Raw genomic sequence first — 23,080 nt, forward strand, 5'->3', positions numbered from 1 at the left:
CACCACCTGTATGCATGCAGAGAGCGCGCGCTGCCTGCACGACATCCAATCACTGTAGTCCCACGTTGTTTTGATTCGACAGCATCTAACGCCCGTTTCACACATACTCCGTTTGCAGTGCGTATGCGCCAGCGGTGCGTATTTTTTTCCGTACCCATGTTAACAGGTTAGAGCTTTCACACTGCACGCGGTTGAAGTCCGTCGATCCGTTCCAGGTACGGTGCGTATACAGCAGTGCCGCGATCGTTTCCGCACCGAGTCTATTTCTGCTGTGCTGCAAACGCTGAATTAAAGTGACAGCGCATGTTTCGTGGTCAAAATGAACACAGATTGACCTAAAAATGTAGTAATTTCACCATAAATGCGATTAATTAAATAAAATGTAGTAATCTCACCATAAATGTATTTAATTAAATACTATTTTCACTTTAAGACCAGGGAAAGCAAGGAAAACTACAATTTACCTCAAGGCGACATAATGAACGACACTCATTCGTGGAGGTGGAAAAACATGTTCCTTGTGACATGCGAGATTTATTGTATTAATTTAAATATAAAAGAAAAGGCATGAGAGTCGGCTGTTTTTTATATACTGTAAGTAGCCTACATGGTTAAATATTTGACCACTTGCTTTAGGAACTTAATATAAGTAGAAGTAATGCATTGAATAATAGGCCTACATTGTTTAAATTGTGTTTAAACGTGCATACGTCTATTAAAGAGTGTATATGTGTACAAAGAGAATCGCAATGCTGAGACGTTAAGACCGAGGTAAATCAAGGGAAAATACATATTTCAACAAGGCAACATAATGAACACTCGTCTCATTCGTGGAGGTGGAAAAACAAGTTCTTTGTGACATGCGAGATTTATTGTATAAAGATTTAAATTATGCAAAAGAAAGAGTATGAGTCTGCTGTTTTTGTCAATTTTAAGTTTTAATTTAAAATGTAGGCTATGCGATTTTAATATAAGTACATGGTTAAATATTTTACCACTTGCTTGAGCAACTTAATATATAATTATATAAGAGTAATGCATTAAATAATACGTTGTTTAAATTGTATTTAAACGTGAATACGTCTATTAAAGAGTGTATACGTGTGTACAAAGAGAATCGCAATGCTGACAAAAAAACTTTTTTTTTAAATAAAAGTTGCTTAACTTCTGGATTTGAAATACAAATAGTGAGTAGGCTATGTATTTGTGGTACAGCCGCGGATCACGCACTGCAAACGCAGCATATGTGAAAGCACTATTGCGCGTGCTGGTCTTCCACCGCATACGCACTGCAACACGCACCGCTTACGCACTGCAACACGCACCGCATACGCACTGCACACGGAGTATGTGTGAAACGGCGTAAGCAGGCCATTGCAAGACAACCAATGAAGCGCAACAAGCAACAACGCGCCAGTAGGCAAAATGATACCGAAGGTAGTTTCATTTGGCTATAAAAATTACGAGGTAGTCGACAAAAAACGAGTTGCAATTTGAAGTTGCCTGAAGTTGCACAAAGAAAGGTAAGTTTTGAACGAATGCTAAGCACCTTATCGGATGTACCGTAAAACTTCAAATAATAGCCGAGTCCCCAATAGACGGCTGTCTCTTTTAAACTGTCCTCTCTCTCTCTCTCTCTCTCTCTCTCTCTCTCTCTCTCTCTCTCTCTCTCTCTCTTTCTCTCTCTCTCTCTCTCTCTCTCTCTCATACACACCAGTCTCTATGGAGGCATTATATTGGTTGGTCCAGTTTTTCAGAAGTGATCATTTTGAGGAATGAGGATTTTATTGATGACATGTTTAAAAAGGTTTAGGCTAAAACGACCCATGTCTATTTGAAAGTTAAACTGTTTTGCAATATGAGGTCAATACAATACAGGACTGAAGCTGCATGCTGTGCATTGTTGTAGTGCAATATGCTGTTGAAATGCAAGCATTTTTTGTGAAAATTAAATTTTCTGTTTTTTACTGTATTTAATTAATGTCATTGTATAAAAAGAGGTTTAAATAAATACAAATCTTACAGACATACATGATTTGTATAAATTTTATTTCTGTGGTAGAGGACTTGAAATGACTCGAAACTAAAATGGTAGGACTTTGGACTCGACTTGAGACTTGTTGGCTTTGACTTTTGACTCGACTCGGGACTTGCCTCATCTTTGACTCGACTTGACTCGGGACTCGAGGGCAAAGACTTGAGACTTACTTGTGACTTGCATAACAATGACTTTGTCCCACCTCTGCCCAGTACAGTAGTGAAACAGAATCCATTTCTTCTGACCCTGAGCTCAAGGAGAACCAGGACAAAGGAAGAAAATGGCAGCCAACGGCTCTATCAACATAGGCAAAAAGAAAAAGATCTTAGTCTGATGTCCAAACTAGATTAATAAAAAACAATGGAGAGAACACAAAAAGGAAGATAAATTCAGAAGCCCGCAAGATACAATAACTAAAACAGAAAAGAAAAAAAAAACTGTTTTCCAGGCGTCAGTTAAGTAGTTATGGACTATTACTTCAGAGTTAATGCTTTTGACGATTTTTTGGAGCTAGAAGCAAATAGAACCCTTTCTCCTTAATGTTCATTATTACATGTACAATTTTTTAGTTACTGTTTTAGTTACTGTTTTGGTTACTGTTACTGGGTTATTTGTACTGAAGGGACCCAGTACTGCTAAAAGAGGGGTAATCACCTGGCCCCTTAAGTCCCTTAACTACCTCTGTGTTTTTGTCGCTTATTGGTTGTTCAGTTACGCACTCCTTGGTATAGAGCGTGAAGTTACATTTGCAACGTAAGTTGTTTAGAGGTAGCTTGCACGCTCATCGCACGTCCGAAAACTGCCATTCAATGCTGGAGCAAGAGTGCCTATCAGCAGCATCAACCTAATATAAAGTCTGTTTTCATGAATGTCACACTGTTGGTGAGTGCGCTGTGAACTGTAACTTACATCTGTGTCAGAAGTAGTTCAGTAAATCTTGTGAAAGAATCTCATTACCATGGCTCATTCAACCCGCGTTTCCATATGCATTAATCCAAATCAATGGCACACCTATTCCGCACTCAAGCGCACACATAAAGCTTGCCACAAAGCACTGGCAAAAGTAATTATTATGAATGTGTTGGAAAAAATAGCGAATAAACATTTTAAATAGTTTATTAATACCCTAGTGGGTAACACTTTAGAATACTGTTCCTTCATTAATGAATAATTACACAGGAACAAACGAGAAATGCACTATTAACGCTCTAGTAACTACTAACTAACTAGAAACTCTGACTAACAAATTAGAAAGTAATAGCGCTCAGATGAATGTAGTAGTTAATTCTTAGCTAATCAATAACTACAATTTTTTTCATACCTCCCAGAGAACTACTATATACAGGTTCATAATTAACATGAATAATGCATAATTTATAATAAAAGGTAATGTTAACCCACTAGTAATGACTCATGTGTTACTACATCATTCTAAAGGAACTACTAATTATTTGGATCAGTATTCTAAAGTGAAAAACATGATAATTACCTAATATTGACTAAAGTCATTTTAAGCTTTTGAGATTTTTGTAAGATTTTGAATATTAATTCCTTCCGATGGATTTGGTAACACTTTAGTCATTACAACTGTGTTGCTATGATCTTCACTTTAGAATACTGATCCAAATAATTAGTAGTTCCTTTAGAAAGATGTAGTAACACTTGAGTCATTATTATCCAAAACTTACAAAAGCCTTAAAAGCTTACAATGACTTCAGTCAATATTAGGTAGTTATCATGTTTTTCACTTTAGAATACTGATCCAAATTATTAGTAGTTCCTTTAGAAGGATGTAGTAACACTTGATTCATTACTAATGGGCTACTATTACCTTATATTATACATTATGCATTATTAATATTAATTATGAACCTGTATATAGTAGTTCTAATAGTCTTCAGTGAGGTATGAAAAATAGTAGTTATTGATTACTTAGTTATTGAGTAGTTATTGAGCACTATTACTTACTAATTCGTTAATCAGAGTTTCTTGTTAGTTAATAGAAGTTACTAGAGTGTTAATAATGCATTACTCATTTGTTCCTGTGTAGTTATTCATTAATGAAGAAACAGTATTCTAAAGTGTTACCAACTAGTGTTTTCTGTGTCAGTGTCGTCTGCAAAGATGAAGTTGACGATGCTGACTCGTCATCTCCGCAGTATAGTGGATGCACCTTTAGAGAAAAATGCACCTTTCATACGGATTACATAATCAGAGAGCATTTGTTTAGATTCAAATAGGTTAATTTAAAAGTAGACATTTCAAGCTTTATATATATATATTTCTCATTTCTGTGAGGCAAGTAGCTTATACACTGGGTTTCGGTTCATTTATGTGACGCGCTGCAGTTCAGGGAGACCGAGTCGGCAGAAACCGCATCCTATTTGTTTTCTTTATTTTACAATAGCACAAGTTTTGTTGTTATTGTGAGTTTACACCAATTAACCCCCTGAGGTCGGCTATCGCGTCGGCGCGATAGGCTCGTTTTTTTCCTTATCAGTGAAAACAAATAAATAAAATAAAATATTACTTTTTATCTTATATGCTTGTGTTATACATCAATCGATCCTGTTAAGTGTGTATTATTTTTGTGTATACTCACAATAAAAACAAAGTGTTGTGCTTTTCACCAAATAAAGAAAAATAAACATGATGCGAGTTCTGCCTTCTCTCTGTCAGTGTAGTCCATTCTGAAACGCGTCCGAAAATGAACCATAACTCAGCGAATACTCAGTCAAACAGACATACAGACACACAGGCATGAAGCTTGAATTCTCTTCTTTTAAATGAAGTAATTTATATAAAAAACAAATATTCTCATCTTGTGAAATCTGCATTAAAAGAGAGTGATTCCAGTCGAGCTAATTAGAGCTCATTCAGATGTAATGTGACCCCGCCCACGGAGAGCGCGCGCTATTCAAACGCAAATGTCTGAGGCAATCCACGCAAACTGTGAACGCCCACATCAGCTCGAGAAAACACATCAGATCATTGTACTTGTTTACACAGTCTCGCAGCGCTGTGAGGAATAATACTATAATGGAAAATTTACCTCAGAAGTACGAGGAGCAACAGATCCGAGGCTATGGAATAATGTAGTAAGTTTTTTTTTCATTCTCAAGTGCGGCGCGTATCTGTGCATGAATGAATGAATGAACGGCAGAGATGCCGCTGTTTACCACAACTGGCAAAAGACGGTTTAAATTTGAATCGTTTCTGTCTGTGAATGTTTCGCTTTTAGCAAACTGTATTGCTATAGGCTACTGAGTAAAAATCGAGTGAAATATGTTGAAATAAAATGTATTTGTATAAGCAACGTATTAAACTGCAAATTAACATTTATATTTCTTATAATAAAAACGAAAGTTACTATGTTAAAGACATATGAAAGACAACATTTCATTGATTAGTTTTGGATAGATTATACATTTTTACTGTAAAATATCTGCCACCTCAAATAAGCTTTTGTTTGCCAATTTTTGCTCATATGTTAAATATAGTATGTTTTGTCAAAAATAATCAAATAATATGTTATAGTGTTTATTCCAATGTAGCCTAGGCTATATTCAAGTAATGAATCCTTAACTTTTTATCATACATATTTCAATGTATACTTTAGTTTTTACAAAGAAAGATTACACTTGAATTGTTGTTGTAATTGTAACCTTTTTAATAAAAAAAAATACAAGGTAGATGTAAACAAACTAATAAAAGGTAAATATAAGCCTTTTCTTTAAAATATTTTTTTATTGTGTTTTATTAGTGACAAATTTGGGGAGAGGATAAATATTCCAAAACTGAAAATACAGTATGAGAATTAACTGCACAATTACTAGACATGTTTTCCTTTTGATATTATAGGCCAATTTGCAAGCACAATTTGTGGAAAAATAAAAAAAACACGAGATGCTTCCAACTGTTGCTCTTGCATTCTTTCTTGTGACACACCTGAATGAATGGCTCATTAAGTATGTGGGCCCCATTGTCTCCAGGTGCGAATCACTGAATATGCATGATCGTTGACGCCCACTCCGCATATTGCCTTTCCAGACAGAAAGTGTTTTGCAAAATTTAAATCAATGCATTGTGTTATGTGAATGATTAGGCAGGATAATTTTCACATCATTTTGAAGAAAAAACTCTAGGCGATGACATCCATTAGACAAAAGTCTTATTGACACATATTTAGAATGTGTTTTATGGCCTTATTTCAGAAACTTTAGTTTTTAGTTTTTTCAATAACCATGCATAAACATTATTCTCTCAAAAATACAAACATGTACATGCATGGTGCTCACATATGATGGTAGCCCTGTTTGTGCTATATAGAGTGAATTTACACCTTTGCCATTAATATGTTTATAAGCAACTGAAAAAGCAAAAATGTCAGGGCATGTCAGAACATCTCAAGGACCCCAAAAACACCTTAGACCCCAGAGGGTTAAAGTAGACCCTCTACAGTTTGGATTGATGTTGTCAGGACATAGGTTTGATCAGCCTAGTTGTGTTTGTGTCTGTGCCATTTTTCGTCCGGAGCGCATGACTGTCTTGTTTGTCCACTCATGCGCTCCAGGTGTGTGGTGTTTGTGTTCGTTTGCCATGTGCTTCGGCATGTGTTGTTCTGCTGTGTTTGCCATGTGTTCAACTGTCAGTTGTCTCCCCGCCCTCTTGTTACTCTTATGTGTTACCCCCCATTAGCTTCCATTTATATTCCCTTCGTGTGCCGTGCCAGATCGTGTTTATGCATCTTGTTGTTCACATCTTGCTTTTTTTAAATCTTGCCTTTCCTGGTAGTCTAGTTATGTAGTCAAGCCTTAATTTTCTTCAGTTTTTTTGCATTGTGCATTTATTTTGCTTTGTCTTGAACTTTGCTTGTTATCCAGCTTTGTTTTGATTTTTAGTTTTATCCAGTTTATTTACTCTTTCATTTTTCTACAGTTTGTCTTGGCACAGTTAATATCTTTTTGTTTATTTATTTAAAGTTGTTTTTACTTTATCTCCTGTGGCTTGCCTTCAGAACAGTTTTGTCTTGATTTTTCCTTTTTTATTTTTTATTTCTAGTCTCCCAGTTTCCCTGGCTGCTGGACTGTGCTTATCTTTCTGCCACCTCCGGCTTCCCCTCTGCCATATTCCTTCCCCTTTCCCCCGCCTCACCTGCCACCACTGTCCATTGCTCCCCCGTCTCGTTCACCATAATTCTTAACCTCCTGTGCAGACTGCTTTTGGCTGGTTACCGTTCCACGGACTTTGTCTTTGCTACCTGAGGCCGTCATTGACCGTGGACCCAGTCAAGCCCTTGCTTCTGTTTGTTACACCCTTGAACTCCTGTTTTCCCAATACACTGTGTATTACCCTGCAAACTGAATCTTCTTTTTCTGAACCCTGACAGTTCCCTTTCAGTCGGGCACGTTCAACGTAGTCGACGTGTAGACTGATCGGGATCATGCTAGGGAGCCTGTCATCTTTGAGTATTGTGAATAAACGAGCCAATGGACATTGGCGTGCGTGAATCGCATCACACACCCCGCTCTGCAGCGCAGGTATAAATATGGAAGTGGATGCACGCACCAGTTGTCTTTCGCTTCGGAGCCGATCGGTCTCAATGTCTCTGAAGAGTTTTGTTGTTTTCAACAAGCGAGTTTGTTGGCGTTCTTCTAGGAAGACTCTCCCAGTGCTGGTGGTTCTACAGCAATAAGTGCAGCGGTGGATCGCAAGCTTTGAGCTCTCAACTGCTGTTTTAACAGCATCAAATTCCTGTGTTGTTGATGGCTGGTTAGAGGGCGGAAAATTGAGTGCTTCACTGTTTCAGTTCAACTGTTCAGTGTTGCCACAGTCATTCCCCTGTGTGCTCCGGCACTGGTAATGGGTCCCATTTCCTAAAAGAGCAACACGGGTGCGTTTACGTCTTTTTCAAGATGTCATTCCACTCGTGTGTGTCTGGATGTGATCATTCCCTGACCCCCCAAATAGACGGTCACAATAGTTGTATCATGTGTTTGTGGAAATATATATATATATATATATATATACACAAATATTTATAGATACAGCACATTGAAGCAGCTTTTGTAGATGTTCTCATTGTGAGAATCTGATTATCGCGGTGTTGAGATCGAGACTCACCTTCATGCGTTAAGGTGGAGTCCCCATTATCACACTACGGCACCGTGTGGGATGGGTGTTCAGAGGATCACAGTGAGGCTTCCCCGCCCGGTAACCAAACCCTGTGGGCCCCTCACTCCTCTATCACATCGCAGCCGGTGGAGCCCCCCGTCGAGCACGCTGGTCCCTCTGTAATGGACCGACCAGCTGTTTATTCGGGGCCCCTCCAGGGGACAGGATGTCGGTTGCAGTATCGGAGGGTGAGCTGACCTCTGGAAATGATGTCTCGGCTACGTTATCTCCCTCTGGGAGTGTAACGGTACTCGAACCAGATCCAGAAATGTCAGCTATGCTGAAACGGGCTGCCAAGGCTGTCGGGCTGTCGGGCTCGATTGGAATCCTCCGTGTCCCGAACAGTCCGCGTTGGTCCGCGTTGTAGCCCGCGTTGGTTCTCAGCTCGCCGCCCCAGTGCCTTTCTTTTCCGAAGTGCATGGAGAGCTTACCAGGTCATGGACGGCACCTTTCTCTGCCAGAAACTGCCTGAATAGCTTTTCCCCCCTCACTACCCTTGACGGAGTAGCGGTGAAGGATTGCGAGGCTATCCCTCCAATGGGTGCACCTGTGTCCAGCGGCCGCTGCGTTTGTACGGGGGCCCCTCGTCTTCCCCCTAAGGCCTGTGAGTTCTCGTCCGTTCTGATGGGCAGAGCTTACAAAGCCTGTTGGCAAACCACCTCCTCTTGTGTGCCATGGCGCTTCTACAGGTCTATCAGGCCAGGGCACTCATGGACATGCACAAGGGTAGCCCAGACTGAGCGCTCATAGGTGAGCTCCGCACCACATCCGACCTCGCCCTCCGGGGCAGGAGTGTCGTGGCGTTGCGCGATCAGTCTGGCGATGTCCACCTTAGTGGTCCAGGAGCGCCATCGTTGGCTCAACCTGGGTGATATGGCGGATGCGGACAAGGTTTCAGTTCCTGGTCTCCCCAACTTCCCAAGTTGGGCTGATCGGCGACGCGGTGGAGAACTGCGCCCTACAGTTCTCTGCTGCCCAAGCGCAGACGGAGGACTTCCGGCACATCCTGCCCCGGCGGTTCGCTGCTGCCTCCACCCCGCCGGTGGCAGTTCATCCGCCTGCTCATCGCCGAGGGTGTCCCCCTGCCGCCGGTACTGCTCCCGCTGGGCCTCCGCAGCAACCTTCAGCCAGGCCTCAGCGTGGAGCCGGCCACAGTAGGCGCTGCCAAGCCAGGTGGCAAGCGACAGCGAAAGCATTCCTGAGCGGGCCACTCAGGGATGGAGAAGGATGCTCTTGGAGTTGGTCCAATCCACTCCCTTCCCCCAGGGAGGTCCAGGTGGAGGCTGGTGTGTGTGTGTGTGTGTGTGTGTGTGTGTGTGTGTGTGTGTGTGTGTGTGTGTGTGTGTGTTGACTGTTCCGCTGCTGGTTCCCAAAAACAGCAGAGCCGGCGGTACCCACACTTCAAAGAAAGAGCAGTTTTCTCTGTTCCTGGGTTCAAAGAGGGCCAGACTGGCGGTGTAATGGCGGACCACTCTTAGCTGGGACGTATTGCTTAGCTTCTTTGACAAGCTATCCAACACAGAGAAACTTAAATTGTACCTTTTTTGAGGTGGATGAAACGGGATTCCAGCAGATAGGTAAACAGGGCAGGTAAGCAGAGCAAAGCAGGCAGCAGGCAGGTAAGCAGAGCAAAGCAGGCAGCAGGCAGGTAAGTAGGTTGGTAGTAGCAGACAAAGCATGGACTCCAGTAATCCAACAACCGATTGGTAAGTGGTTGAAAAATGGTGGTTAAAAAAGGCACAACTTAATAACAAAAATAATGTCCAAATAGTGTTCAATAGAGATTCAGTAGCGATGTAAAGAACTGTATGCTTAATACGTTCCAACAGCTTCCTTGTTCTTTTTGTTTTAGAAAGGTGAGAGGTGGCCATCTTTAACTTCAAACATTCTCACCGACCGTCAAACTAAAAGTCCCTACAAAATAAAGGACCCTAAATCTAACCAAATATACCAGTGCTCCGATAGCACAACAATTTAGATTAAACTCAAAATGGCTCCTACAGGCGGTGTGCGACCCTGTAAAGCCTTGCACCCCTCAGCTACCTCTTGTATCGCCAGCCGGCAGTTGGGTGCGGTTCGAGGACCCGGTCACGCCTTCTCACGCACTTTCTGCCGCCATGAACAGACAGGTAAGAGTCACACTACACACTCAGACCCTGCTTCGGCTGCCTTCGGGCCTTCCGAGCTGGGTCCCTGTTTTTTGCCTAGAAGTCTATGGTATCCGTGGTTCCCCTGCATCACTCAGTTGTAGCACTAAATGGTGCTCCTGGCTGAACCAGTGGTTCCCCCGTACCAATAGACTCGGCTACATTAGCTGGCATTGAGTGCATTTGAGGACCCGGTCACGCCTTTTCACACACTCTCTGCCGCTACCTAGAGACAAGTGTTTACAACTCAGACCCTGCTTCATGCCGCCTTCAGGCCCCCCTAGCTGGGTCCCTGTCTCTAACCCGCTGCCTCAATCTGAGTACGTCTCTGATACCTTGGGTCCCCTGTGTTGGTCCATTCTAGCACTGAAAGGTGCTCCCGACCGAATCAGCCAGTTCTTGTATCATCAGACTTTGCTAGAAGATTCAGTTTGTCCGGCACCCGCCCATGTGCAGTGCTGTTTATTACACATCTGTGTTCCGAATTGTGCTGCCGTGTATGCAGTCGTCGCTTCCAACTGACGAAGGTTGCGATCAAGCTGTTCCTCCAGCCGATATGAAGATAGGCTTCTAAGTTAGGCCTGTTCTTCATTGTAGTCAAACTATAGTGAGTTAGACCATCAGGTATCTGTGTGCTTGATTCGGGTCCTTTTTCAAGCCTCTGTTCAAGTTACTACACAGTACGCATTACTAATGCTCATCCCTAAGATTGGTCTGCAGCGTCGGACCTGAAGGACGCGTACTTCAGATATCCACTCCTCCGTAAACACGGGCCATCCTGTGTTTTGCGTTGAGGGGTCGAAATCTCAGTACAAGTCCCTCCCTTCAAGTGCTACATAGCCAGTTGGGTCTTAAGGTCAACTGGAGAAGAGTAACTCGTCTTCGGACTGAGGAGCTTTTTTACAGTATGGAGGTGGACTTGGTTTACATGTTTCTCAACTGGAATGTGTCCGGTTGGTGCTTAGAGGTGAGAAAGGGTCCCACTGAATAAACTTCAGAGGCTCCTGGAGCATATGTGAGACGCAGCCGCATATAAATGGTTTCCTCCATATGATGACCGCTTCAGCACTGACTTTATGACCAAGTTCCTAAGTGGCCATGGCAGAGCAGCACGCTCCGTGTGTTAACAAAACCTGGTACGCTGCCAAACTCTTAGTGTTCAGACCTTTTGTATCTCCGGGCTAATCACTCCTAGAACGAGTGTCTATTAAACACTATCTCAGGGACCATGTATAACGGGCATGCAGTAAGGAGGGCTTGGGCTTACCTCACACTGCATTGGCATTAAGTTGCCTCGAGTTGTAGCTGTTTCCTTGCTTGATGCCACTGCTCAGCAAGATGCACTGCCCAGTACAGCGACCGTTGCTCATACGCTTCCCTCGCATTCGGAGTGTGGCTGTTCCGCTTCACCTTCAAAATGATGTTGCACTTAAAGCACATCAGGATGCAGTTGAGATATAGGAAGTACGACTTGATCGTCAGGTTCCTGAGCGGTGCAAGTAGATGAAATCTTCCTTGCGCCCCCTCTATACCTTCTTGGGATCTCTCTCCAGTGCTACTGCACTCTGAGACCTCCCCTAAATACTACAGGTAGTTGAGTTAAAAATCTGTTTTTAAAGAAACAGTTCTCCTACTTGCTTACTCTATCGAGAAGGTAGGGGACCTGTACACATTTTCGGTCAACAAATCGTACCTGGTTTCGGGCCGGCTAACTCTCATTAATTGAGACCCCGGCCTGGATTGTGCCCAAGGTTCCTACCTCTCCCTTAAAACAGGACCAGGTGGTGAGCCTGCAAGCGCTGCCCCGGAGGAGGCAGACCCAGCCCTGACTTTTCTCTGTTCCTCCCGCTAGTGCAGTTATATAGGACAGAATGCAAAGTCTCAGGACCTCTCCAGCTCTTGTCTGTTGCGGAAACCAGCCAAAGGGAAGACGGTTTTCATGCGGAGGTTGTCCTACTAACATAAGTTATAGCACTGGAGAGAGATCCCAAGAAGGTATAGAGGGGGCGCAAGGAAGATTTCAGCTACTTTCATCTAGCCAGCAGCCATGTCACCCTGTAGCCCAAGACTGGTTGCCCACTGAAGCTAAGCAGGGCTGAGCCTGGTCAGTACCTGGATGGGAGACCTCCTGAGAAAACCAGGTTGCTGCTGGAAGAGGTGTTAGTGAGGCCAGCAGAGGGTGCTCATCCTGTGGTCTGTGTGGGTCCTAATGCCTCAGTGTAGTGATGGGGACACTATACTGTCAAAGAGCACCATCCTTCGGATGAGACGTAAAACCGAGGTCCTGACTCTCTGTGGTCATTAAAAATCCCAGGATGTCCTTCGAAAAAGAGTAGGGGTGTAACCCCGGCATCCTGGCCAAATTTGCCCAGTGGCCTCTGTCCATCATGGCCTCCTAATCATCCCCATATACTGATTGGCTTCATCACTGTCTCCTCTCCACCAGTAAGCTGGTGTGTGGTGGGCGTTCTGCCGCAATATGGCTGCCGTCGCATCATCCAGGTGGATGCTGCACATTGGTGGTGGTTGAGGAGATTCCCCCTTCTATGTAAAGCGCTTTGAGTGCCGAGAAAAGCACTATATAAATGTAATGAATTATTATTATTATTATTATAAGTTAGTGTGGCTATCATCTTGATGAAATTCCAAGGTGCACCGTGCCCACTTGGGTAATGAGCTCCTGAGAGAGTGTAGCTCTTTCCTTGGTGTTGACACGAGTGACTCGCTGACAGATTAAGAGTTGTGGGCTGGGTGACACCAGCACATTCGCTAAGAAATTAGCCTATGTGTCGAGCCGGTAATGCTTCCGTGGGCTCCCTTCTCACGAAGCCAGCTTCACCTTAGCTCGGTTTGTAGTGTCGACTTGCTGCGCCATTCCCCTCCTATGGACTGGATAAGTGCGCCTTTTGCTCCTGTTGAGTTCCCTCTTCCTCACTCTGTTGAGTTCCTACTCACCCCATCGGTGTTGGACGTGGCGGAGCGTCCAATACTAGACCTATCACTTGTATGCTTGTGTAACTTGTGTTGGGTGGGGTCCATATGTTGTGATCCCTACGGTGATCCCATATCAGGTGAGCCATTCTTCCACGGGTTGACTCCCCGCGGCGAGCCCGTTCCCTTGGCAGAGCCTGCTCTGCCGTCACTGACCGGTTGCGTCTCCCCCCGTTATTGGCTGGAGCCACCTCAGTGACATGCCATATATTGTACTGCCCGCTAAGTTCGCTCAGTCCATATGTGTTTCTCTACATGTTACCTCCTTTAGGCAGGATGTGGCTTCCGCAGCGTAGACCTTCCAACGAAAGGTACGCTTTCCCAGTGGTCCTGTGGAACAGCAGTGACTTTCCTGGCCTAAGCCCTGTCATATTCGCAAGTCCGGAAGATCTGGAAGCTTTTGTCGTGGCACTGGAAGGTAGCAGCACTAGTGGCGTCTTAGTAGGGATCCCAATCAGTCGACATGTCGACTACGTCGAACGTGCCCTACTGAAAGGGAACGTCTCAGTTACGTATGTAACCCTCGTTCCCTGAAGGAGGAAACGGAGACGTAGTCCCCCAGCCACTATTGCTGTACCAACGTTAACCGTCCACTTGGCTCGTCAGCAAAAAACAACTGGTGCGTGCATCCACTTCCGTATTTATACCCACGCTGCGGGGCGGGGTGTGTGATGCGATTCACGCACGCCAATGTCCATTGGCTCGTTTTTTACAATACTCGAAGATGACAGGCTCCATAGCATGATCCCAATCAGTCGACACATCAACTACGTCTCCATTCCCTCCTTCAGGGAACGAGGGTTACATACATAACCGAGACGATGTATTACTCTTATCTGTATTTTAAATTGAAAAAATGCAAGTGATCGCGCCATTACCTCCATGTCGTGCAGTAAAGTGTGCTATACTTCAGCTTCCAAATTCCACACAAACACTGGTATATGCGCCTAACAATAGCACACATTTATCTGTTAATGTTAGAGCGAGCAGCCATGTAAAGTTGCTACTTACATGTTTCAAATGATAAGCCATATTTGAGGTTTATAGATGATAGGTGAATATTTGGATTTCCTGCCCAACATACTGTAATTTCCACAAGGACCCTCCGTTAGCGATCTGTGTGTCAGACTGCTTGACTTCACCACTTCCTGTGTATTTTTTTTTTGTGTGTGTGTTTTTGTGTGTGCATCTTCTGAAGCAGTGCTGCTCACAAAGGTACACAAAATGCTGTGCAAGAGTAAAACCTGACTGCTGAACACTGAGGGGCGGCGCGGCATAATATTTTCAGCTCATATTTTCGCCTTTTTTCTCTTTCAGCCAAAAATAAAAATTCCGACGGCCGAAATTTTGGTGCATCCCTACTTCTAGGTATCTGTTAACAGAATAAAACCTTCCTGGGTTCTGTAAAGCAAGAGTATGTATTCTAAAGAAAAGATTCTACTGTGGCATAAGGCTATACTTGCTGGAAAATCTATTTTTAAAGGGTACAGTAGTGAATTTACAGACCTTGAGTTTGTCAAACTCCAATTTGTTATAGATGTGTATGAGCTCCTCCATTTGTTTCATCTGCCCAACCTGTGTGTTTGCCTGCGTGATAAGCTACAAACAAGAAAAGAGAGATCAAAGCTGGACATGAATGGTAGAACAAATGCATATAGAGATATTTAAGAGTTATGAATCATTTTTTAAAAGGTGCTTATATTTAGTTTTAGTGTCTCACTTTACAGTGGTTTTACACACAATCAGAATTATGACATCAATGTTCAGTAAATAATCACAATCTTCCATCAAGTAAAACATTCCATTAGCCTATCTGCAGATGGTTTATGTTGCTAAGAAAAGTTGCAACTCAGCATTTTATTTTATTTACCAGATGTTATATTGATATTTGGGTCAATGACATGATGGTCAGATCTATTAATTTATTCTAAATTACATTTAAAAAAATGAAATTCACACACAATGGATGCACCTCTTCTGTTATGAACATACTCTTCATTTCTGAATTAAATTCATATAAGCAAAAGTATTAAAAACATTGGAATTATATGTAGCCAACAATAAAATGTTTCACTTCTGTTATTCTAGATATCAGCACTCGGCTAATCAAACTCAAAGGTCAATGTTGATTTTATCCATTTTACCTCAGACACTGAAGCAAGGGCCTTGGAAGCAGTTTCTTCCTCTTTAGTGCCCTTTGCAGTCCGCTTCTGGATATTCTACAAAAGGTTGAAATTGATCCAGGCACTATCGTCTGCTGATTTCACATTTACAAATGAGAGGAACAGGTATTTTTGAGAGCATTATAACGTTAAATCTCACCTGTATAAGGATTTTGATGCGTGTGATTCGCTGGAAGGGCAGAAGCATAAAGGATGTGAAGGGCAGACGTTTGCAGAGTGGAGATAACTCCAGCCGCCTCATCACAACTGAAAAATCCCTGTTACTCTCCCTGCCAGTACATAGGTATAAACAACATGCTCTTCAATACAACATTTAATTATCACTTTTTTGGTCATGGTACTCTAAAAGTAAATGTATTGTAAAATGTATTTTAGGCATTTAGAAGCTTTCACTGTTGTGAAGCTTTCAAAACAAAGCTGAAAGTTTTAGTTTCTCTACAAATGGATTTAGGTATGTATAAAAGTCTCACATCAGTCTGCTGTAGATCTTTTCTTGGTAATGCTGATTTCGGACATAATCACTGAAGACTGAGAAATAGTTCTCTGCATGCTCATAAATTATGTCACACACGTCAGATATCACCACACTCTCATCAACTCGCTTCAGCAGATCACCTATAAACCTAAGAAGAACAGATATGTTTACTCATTCCCATGGCCGTGGGGTAGTTCTTTGGTTAATGTTTAAGTTTACTCAAAAATGATAATTGCGTCATCATTTACTCTTGTCAAAGCCATTCCAAATCCATATGACCATGTCATGTTCGATCATATGACCTTGACTGATATTTTTTTCAGTGACAAATTACATACATTTCGGTCTGTTCCTCAACTGAACTATGCACATGACATGCACTTTGTTATGTTCTTGCTCCGTCCATGCAATAAATTCACACTCTTAAATGAGTGAGGTTTTCTAGCGTATTTCAACTACTCAGGTAAGTGCAATAAGGGCCACAGCTAGGGTATCTGGGGCCCTGGTGCAGGTTGTTGCCTTGATAGCACGCAAAAATTTCTGCCTGTTATAGCTTGTGTAATTGCCAGTCTCTGATTTTCTGCTACAGACTGAAGTGTGAGTGTATAACGTGCCATGCTGTTACATTCAGCTATTAACAGAAAAATTGATTATTGAAAATTTAACTAATTTTGATTTTGGTTGGGGCATTCTACAGCCCTTTATCAAACTTCTCAACACAATAAATGATTGACTTTCATTTTGAGTAAATGATTGACTTTCATTATGGGTAAACTATTCCTTTAAGATTACTTTTCAAAGATTTCATTATGAGTGAACAATGAAAATGTCATGCTGTTCCACACACAAAGCTTCAGAAGACTTGGCATAAAGTTCACAAGTTTAGACATCTTTTATGGTACCTTTTTGGAGTTCGAGTTACAATCTATTTTTGAATAGAAAAGAGTAGCTCATTTTGTGGTCCACAGAAGAAGAAAAAAAATTCCCCTTGTTTCTCTTCTATCTCTCTCACCTCTCGCTGACGTCATAGACCTGCAGGATGTTGGAGAAGAGGGCCTTCCTATCATGAATGACCAGAGTCTCTTTGAGTTCCCGTGACCCCAGGAAGTGATCCTTCAGAACCCGCAGGGAGCGCAGGTAGGAGGCCTCAGAGGTGAGCACCTCAAACATGCTCTAAAAAGACACAAAGATTTAAATAAAGATATGTACAAACTGAACTTGACAATTTTTTTTTTTAATTATTCCTAAGAGTGTTAAACTATTACTCTAACCTCTTGTCTTTGTATTTCAGTGCGAGTGAGTTTGTATAAAATTCCACTTTCCTTCACCACCGCTAAGTCTTGCCAGAGAGTAATCTCTTCGGGGCCTCTTTTGGATCGGGGGTCAACCACCCCCAGCCCTCCGGGACCCTCAAGACCCAGAGTTTCACTAACACTTTTCCTGTTGCAATCAGGGCTATCAGTCTGGATCTGACTGGCTTCTTTTGAGACCTTAGCCTGGTAGATCTGATACAGAGGTTCTAAGGATGACATGTGTTTGAGAAAGTTTGGGTGAATCACAAAAGATCCAAAGAATCATTATTGCACCTAATGCTCATGCAACTTATCCAGTGAACTATAAATCCTGCTCCAATACCATCATATTAAATAAACCAGAAAACCACTGGTTAAAAACTCTTGAAAAACTCTTGTTTTAAGATGAAAATATTTTTCTGGTAAACCCTTTCAGACAAAATGTCCTCTCAATATCTGAAAATCCTTTTCCTTGCAGGGACGTTTTTTGGTCCCCATGAGGAAAACAGTGTTTTCTGTAATGAGTAGGTTTACAGGTAGGGGTAGGGTTAAAGTTAGGGGATATATGTCAATGGAATGTCCCCATAAAAACATGGAAACCCAACATTGTGTGTGTGTGTGCGTGCGTGTGTGTGTGTGTGTATTTGGAGTACTTCTTTATTGCACAATGCACATTTCTTAAAGGGATATTTCACCGCTGGAAAGATGAATGTGTATTTAAATTGGGTCATTTATGTAGTAGAAATGTGAAATTATTCTAGAAGTTGGTGCCTTCTAGACTGAGAAAAGCCAGAAAATGTCATTTTGGCTCGTATGGATGAAAGACAACAACTCCCAGAATGCACTTACAATGCAGAATTTCTATGCAATACCGTGCTTAGCACTTACCTAACCATCACTGCCCTATGAGGCCACTCCCAAGCTACGCCTACCGGTTACAGACGGCAGTATAGGAAGAATTGATACAACTAGGCTACTAGTTGATTCGAAACTGAAAAGACGCTGTTTTATCGTGAGATCCCACCCCCTATGGGCGGGTTGAAAACATGCAGAACTAGCTCCAACTACTGGCTGTAGTCTCTAGCCTCTGGCCAAAAAAGCCTCGGATGATGCTAAATAACGAATTTTGCGCCATCTGAGTTTTTTTTCCATACACACAATACAGAATACAATCTCTCGTCTCAGGGGGACATGAGGGAGGGAAGCACGGTCATTCGAAAATACTACCGGGCTTCTACTGATACAAAGCTTAATGCTAATTGGTGAAGTATCCCTTTAATATTAAGCCTAAAATGTGTTTAATATCACTATTAGTAAGGATAGTATGATCTCTGTATAATATCATTCTTTAAATGCAAGATATTTAAAGTGTACCTAAAGTATACTTGCAATAGTTCCATAAGCACAATCAAATATACTAAGTATTTCTTTAGTTGGACCTTAGCACTATTTCTGGATAACCAAAGTACACTAAGTACAAAATTAGTTGTTCCAATTTAGCAGACTTTAAAGTAACAACATGTAGCTTTTCAACCTTCATAATATATTTCCAAGACCCATGTGATAGTACATCGACTTACAATAGGTTGAATGAGGCGTCTGCCAGAGCCTGACGGGGTCTGTATCGCTTTTACTGGCACTATGTAACTTCGCGGTGCGGGTAGTAACCAGCGCTCAAAAAGAACTACAAAATTCGACTGCTTTACGGCATACGTCACTTCGCCCACCACTTCCTCAAATGTGGCCAACCAGCGCGTTTGTTTTCGTGGGTCTGTTTTCGTCATGGCTGAAGCAGCAGCGAAACGTAAGAAGTCCAAGGTTTTGTCGAGTAGAGTCGGAAGAGGAAAAGGGAGAATGATAAACTGAAAGGCAGGAGGAGGATCAATATGGGTCGAGCGTTTGCTCGCTGGCGTGAGCTAATGGAGGAGGAGTGTTACCAGACCGATGCTGACTTGGCCGTCATGCTGTTGAACTAGTAAGTAACTGTAAATTGCTTGCATACTATCTTTAGTTTTTCTAATCTGTTGTCTGCCTGGCTACGTTACGGAAACTATCTGGTCCTCCATTTATTTATCTTCATGAATCAGCTAGTAGATGAGCGAATTATCAATCTGGTAGCTAGTAAACACTAACATGCGTTAGTTTTAGATGGTTAGGATGCTATCGCTATCATTCTCGTTCAGATTTGAGCATTGTAATCGACATGCAAATCGCAAATGTTTGAGTTAAAATGTTTAGTCTACTAAATATGTATAAATTATAAAAGGAGGAAGATTAATAATATTATCATTGCCCATATGAAAAAAAACCTACATGCTTCATATACAGTAACCGTAAATCATTTTACGACAGCGGTAATGGACAATTCCGCTTCCAACCTGTAGGGCGACCGCAGAGGAAAAGTTCCATGTTGTTGCTTTAAGTATACCAATTTAGTTCACCAAAAGTTCTCGCGAGAGCACAATTAGAATTTGCTCAGCGAGTCACTCTGGCATTGAGTAATGATGCTCATTAACTATGCCCTTGTAGCTGAGCTGCACCAATCACATCGGTGTATCTGATATAGATGGGCCAGAGGCGAGCTAAACAGATGACGACTGTGCTAGTGACAGCGCAATCACGACAGTGATTGGTCGTAGTGTTATCAAATTGCGTGCAGTGAGATTTTCAAATGCATGCTTGGTGCCGCCCCTCGAGTTGGCCGATTTTCATTACTCAATGCCAGACCCTTAATCTTTCAGATTTGGGTCTGGATTTCCAGGCTAATTGCAGGGTATTTAGTACATAATATGTAAATGTATTTGTAGTGTACTTAGAATAAAATAAATGTATTTCAAATATATTGTAGCATATTTATTTTTCACTATAGGGGATCGAGTGTATGTGTACAGTATAAAAATCATTATGTCTAAGGAGAGTCCCCACGAAGATAGCTAAATCGTGTGTGTGTGTGTGTGTGTGTGCGTGTGTGCGTGCGTGTGTGTTTGTTTGTGTGTCTTATGTATACAGTCATTTAGGTATCTCACCATAGTCACTGTTTGGCTCCCAGTCACTGGAGATCCTCCGTGGGCTTTCTGTTTTGTCACACAGCCTGCAATAGACCTACAACTATTTAACCTGGCCACACATTACTGGGCTCAAACTAGTATCAGTTACAAATCATAAAGGCCAAATGACAAAGAGTGTTCTTTTTAAATTGTAATTTCTCATCAAAAAAGATGCCTAAACTCACAACAAACCTGGGAGACAAAAAAGGTAATTCTCACCACCTTGTACTTTCACTTTGACCAGACTTTCCAGCTAGCAGTGAGTCAGAAATTAAACCTCTCTTTTTCAAATCCGTAAAAGTTGGATATGTTAGGTTTTTATTTCAGGGAAAGAGGATGTGTAAATTAAACTCATAGAATATTAATTGAAAGATGGTGTATTAAAGCAAGTCAGAATAAAAAGTGTGTGTGTGTGTGTGTGTGTGTGTGTGTGTGTGTGTGTGTGTGTGTGTGTGTGTGTGTGTTATTTATCTCTTACATTTATGTGTATCACATTTAAATAACAACAAAAGTTAGTTTGCAAAGTGCACTAAAAATAGTCAAAAACAGTCCTGTTCACAAGAGGGGGTAACAACAATATCTGACAGTACACCAACAAAAGATTAGTAAGGTACTGTCATTATCATTTCATTATTTTCACACAATATCAAAAACCTTTAGTGTTTTGCTTACTCTCTTGTCTATGCTAAAAGAAAGACACAACTTTTAACGGCCTACTGAGTCAACAAAAATAATTTGCACACTTTTGAGAACTGTAAACTTACTCTTTCGTGTCAATAGACTCCCAGTCTTCGAAATTCCCATTTTCATAGCTCTCACCTAGAAAAAAAAAAAAAAACCTTTCCAGAAATCTAGACATATATCTGTTTCATTTTTGAGTAATGAATAAAGCATTTAAAAGCAGATATTTGAAAAATAATAATTAATAAATAGCATTACTGATAGCATATCTTGATGTCCACAATGGTTTCAGCAAGAAGGACATATTCCTGGAGCAATTAGGGTAGGGTCTAGGCTGGTTTTAGGCGCTTGGACAATGTTACTATTCTTAATGTTTGGGATTACGAATAGGGTTGAGACTATGTTTATTTGACAAGAATGTTGTTCTAGGGTCAACACAAGTCATTAATTCAAGAAGATGTCATTCTTGGCAAAATCTTAACCATTAAAAGTGGACAGTAAATGTTAAAGTCATGCACACTTTTTGTCTAATAAAACTTCTGTGCTCACCTGATGGGTTTAGCACAGGCATAGGGCGTGACAATCTTCCACTCTCACAATTGCTGGTGTTTCTGATAAGTAGACCACCTCCTCGAAGAGAGACCACACAGGCCAATGCTGGCTGAGAAGTCCGCCTCTCTGTCTTTTGCTTTAGTGGAGGGTGCCGAGGAAGTCTTGGGGGAGGACGAGGAGGGACAGCTGGAGCAGTAACTTTATTGTCGTTTGATGGCAAAAGATCCAAGTATATATGAGCATCGTTGTGGTCAAGCTGTGTATATTGTTGGCTATTTTGATACTCAGAGGACTGATAAGTCCTTGGTGGTACAGGGGGTTTTGAGTGGTTTTGAAATGACTCATCAGCACATACAAACCCTTTTCCTGCTAATTTGTTAGGGCTGTGGTGAAGCAGAAAGCTTTGGCAATTTACACACGGAGGCAATACTTGGGGTTTTGTATGGCAAGATGGGCTATTTTGTGGCCTACTGACTTCATTGCTGGTTAAGTGTAAAACATCCTCCTTTTTTAGAAACTCATTTCTCTTGATTTCCTTTGATTCAGTTACCGTATCCTGTAGAGGTACCCAGACCAGTTTCATACCAGGCCTTTGAAGGTGGCAGATGCAATGACAGTGTTTCTCCTCTGAGGTTTTTGGTGGTGCAGTGGAGCCCTGATGATTTTCTATGGTGCCACTTACAGAGTTATTCATTTCACTGCCATCAGGAGCTGAGGGAATGAAGGGTGGTCAGGTGCTTTATTAAGCTTATTAACAGGCCCAGACAGAATTTTTTACTGGTAAAGTAATAGGCTATTAAAAATTGTATAATGTATATTCTTATTGGTTTGTGAGAACATTAACAGATTAGCCAAATATTTAATTTATTTTGTTCTTAATTAACTATGACTATGATAAGGGACTGGGGATTTGTGATCTTTGTGAATGATGGGTTATCCAAAGCGAGTTCTGTAGCGCAGACTTGCATAATAGTTGCCTTCTACGATGCTCTAAGCCAGTGGTCCTAAGTTGGTTTTGCTTTAATACCTATATTTTACATTGTACACCAATTTGCATCCCAAAGAAAAAAATAGTAACACTTTCTATGAAGCCTATGCTTATAATGAATTATAACCCCATATATACTATAAGTAAGTAAATTTATATTCTATAAAAATATTTAAATAAAAAACAAAGAACTCCCACACACTATCCATACTTGCAAAAAAGTATAAAAAATTCTTTATTGGCAACGTTTCGGTCTCATGACCTTCATCAGGCACATCCAAACATTACAAACTCAATCACATTTAAAATAGTCACATGAACAATCAATGTAAGGATCCATTTGTATCCAATTAGGCTAAGTTGCAAGTACGGATAGTGTGCGGGAGTTCTTTATTTTTTATTTTACTTGACCTACCTACATGGTCTTTTTTTCCCACGCACCTATCACCTGCAGGTGTGCAATGGTGTTTGCGTTCTGATAAAAATATTTTTAAAAAATCTATAAAATATAA

The 23,080-nt window shown here is 41.5% G+C and overlaps 1 protein-coding gene across 3 annotated transcripts in view; it reads right to left on the minus strand.

The window, feature by feature from the left end:
• arhgef15a (Rho guanine nucleotide exchange factor (GEF) 15) overlaps positions 1 to 23,080 on the minus strand; it is a 76,792-nt gene that overhangs the window by 49,595 nt on the left and 4,117 nt on the right. For 2 of the 3 annotated variants that reach the window (XM_079870813.1, XM_079870815.1), the window contains exons 3-11: positions 21,578 to 22,291; positions 21,112 to 21,166; positions 20,327 to 20,391; positions 17,280 to 17,527; positions 17,021 to 17,181; positions 16,004 to 16,156; positions 15,673 to 15,802; positions 15,495 to 15,569; positions 14,857 to 14,949 (exon numbers count right to left, since the gene is read on the minus strand). In XM_079870813.1, the coding sequence (XP_079726939.1) occupies positions 14,857 to 14,949; positions 15,495 to 15,569; positions 15,673 to 15,802; positions 16,004 to 16,156; positions 17,021 to 17,181; positions 17,280 to 17,527; positions 20,327 to 20,391; positions 21,112 to 21,166; positions 21,578 to 22,291 (1,694 nt within the window). The remainder of the gene's footprint in view (positions 1 to 14,856; positions 14,950 to 15,494; positions 15,570 to 15,672; positions 15,803 to 16,003; positions 16,157 to 17,020; positions 17,182 to 17,279; positions 17,528 to 20,326; positions 20,392 to 21,111; positions 21,167 to 21,577; positions 22,292 to 23,080) is intronic. The other variant, XM_079870814.1, reaches the window with a different exon arrangement.

Source organism: Squalius cephalus, assembly GCF_949319135.1.
Source record: "Squalius cephalus genome assembly, chromosome: 5".
NCBI classification, from domain to species: domain Eukaryota; kingdom Metazoa; phylum Chordata; class Actinopteri; order Cypriniformes; family Leuciscidae; genus Squalius; species Squalius cephalus.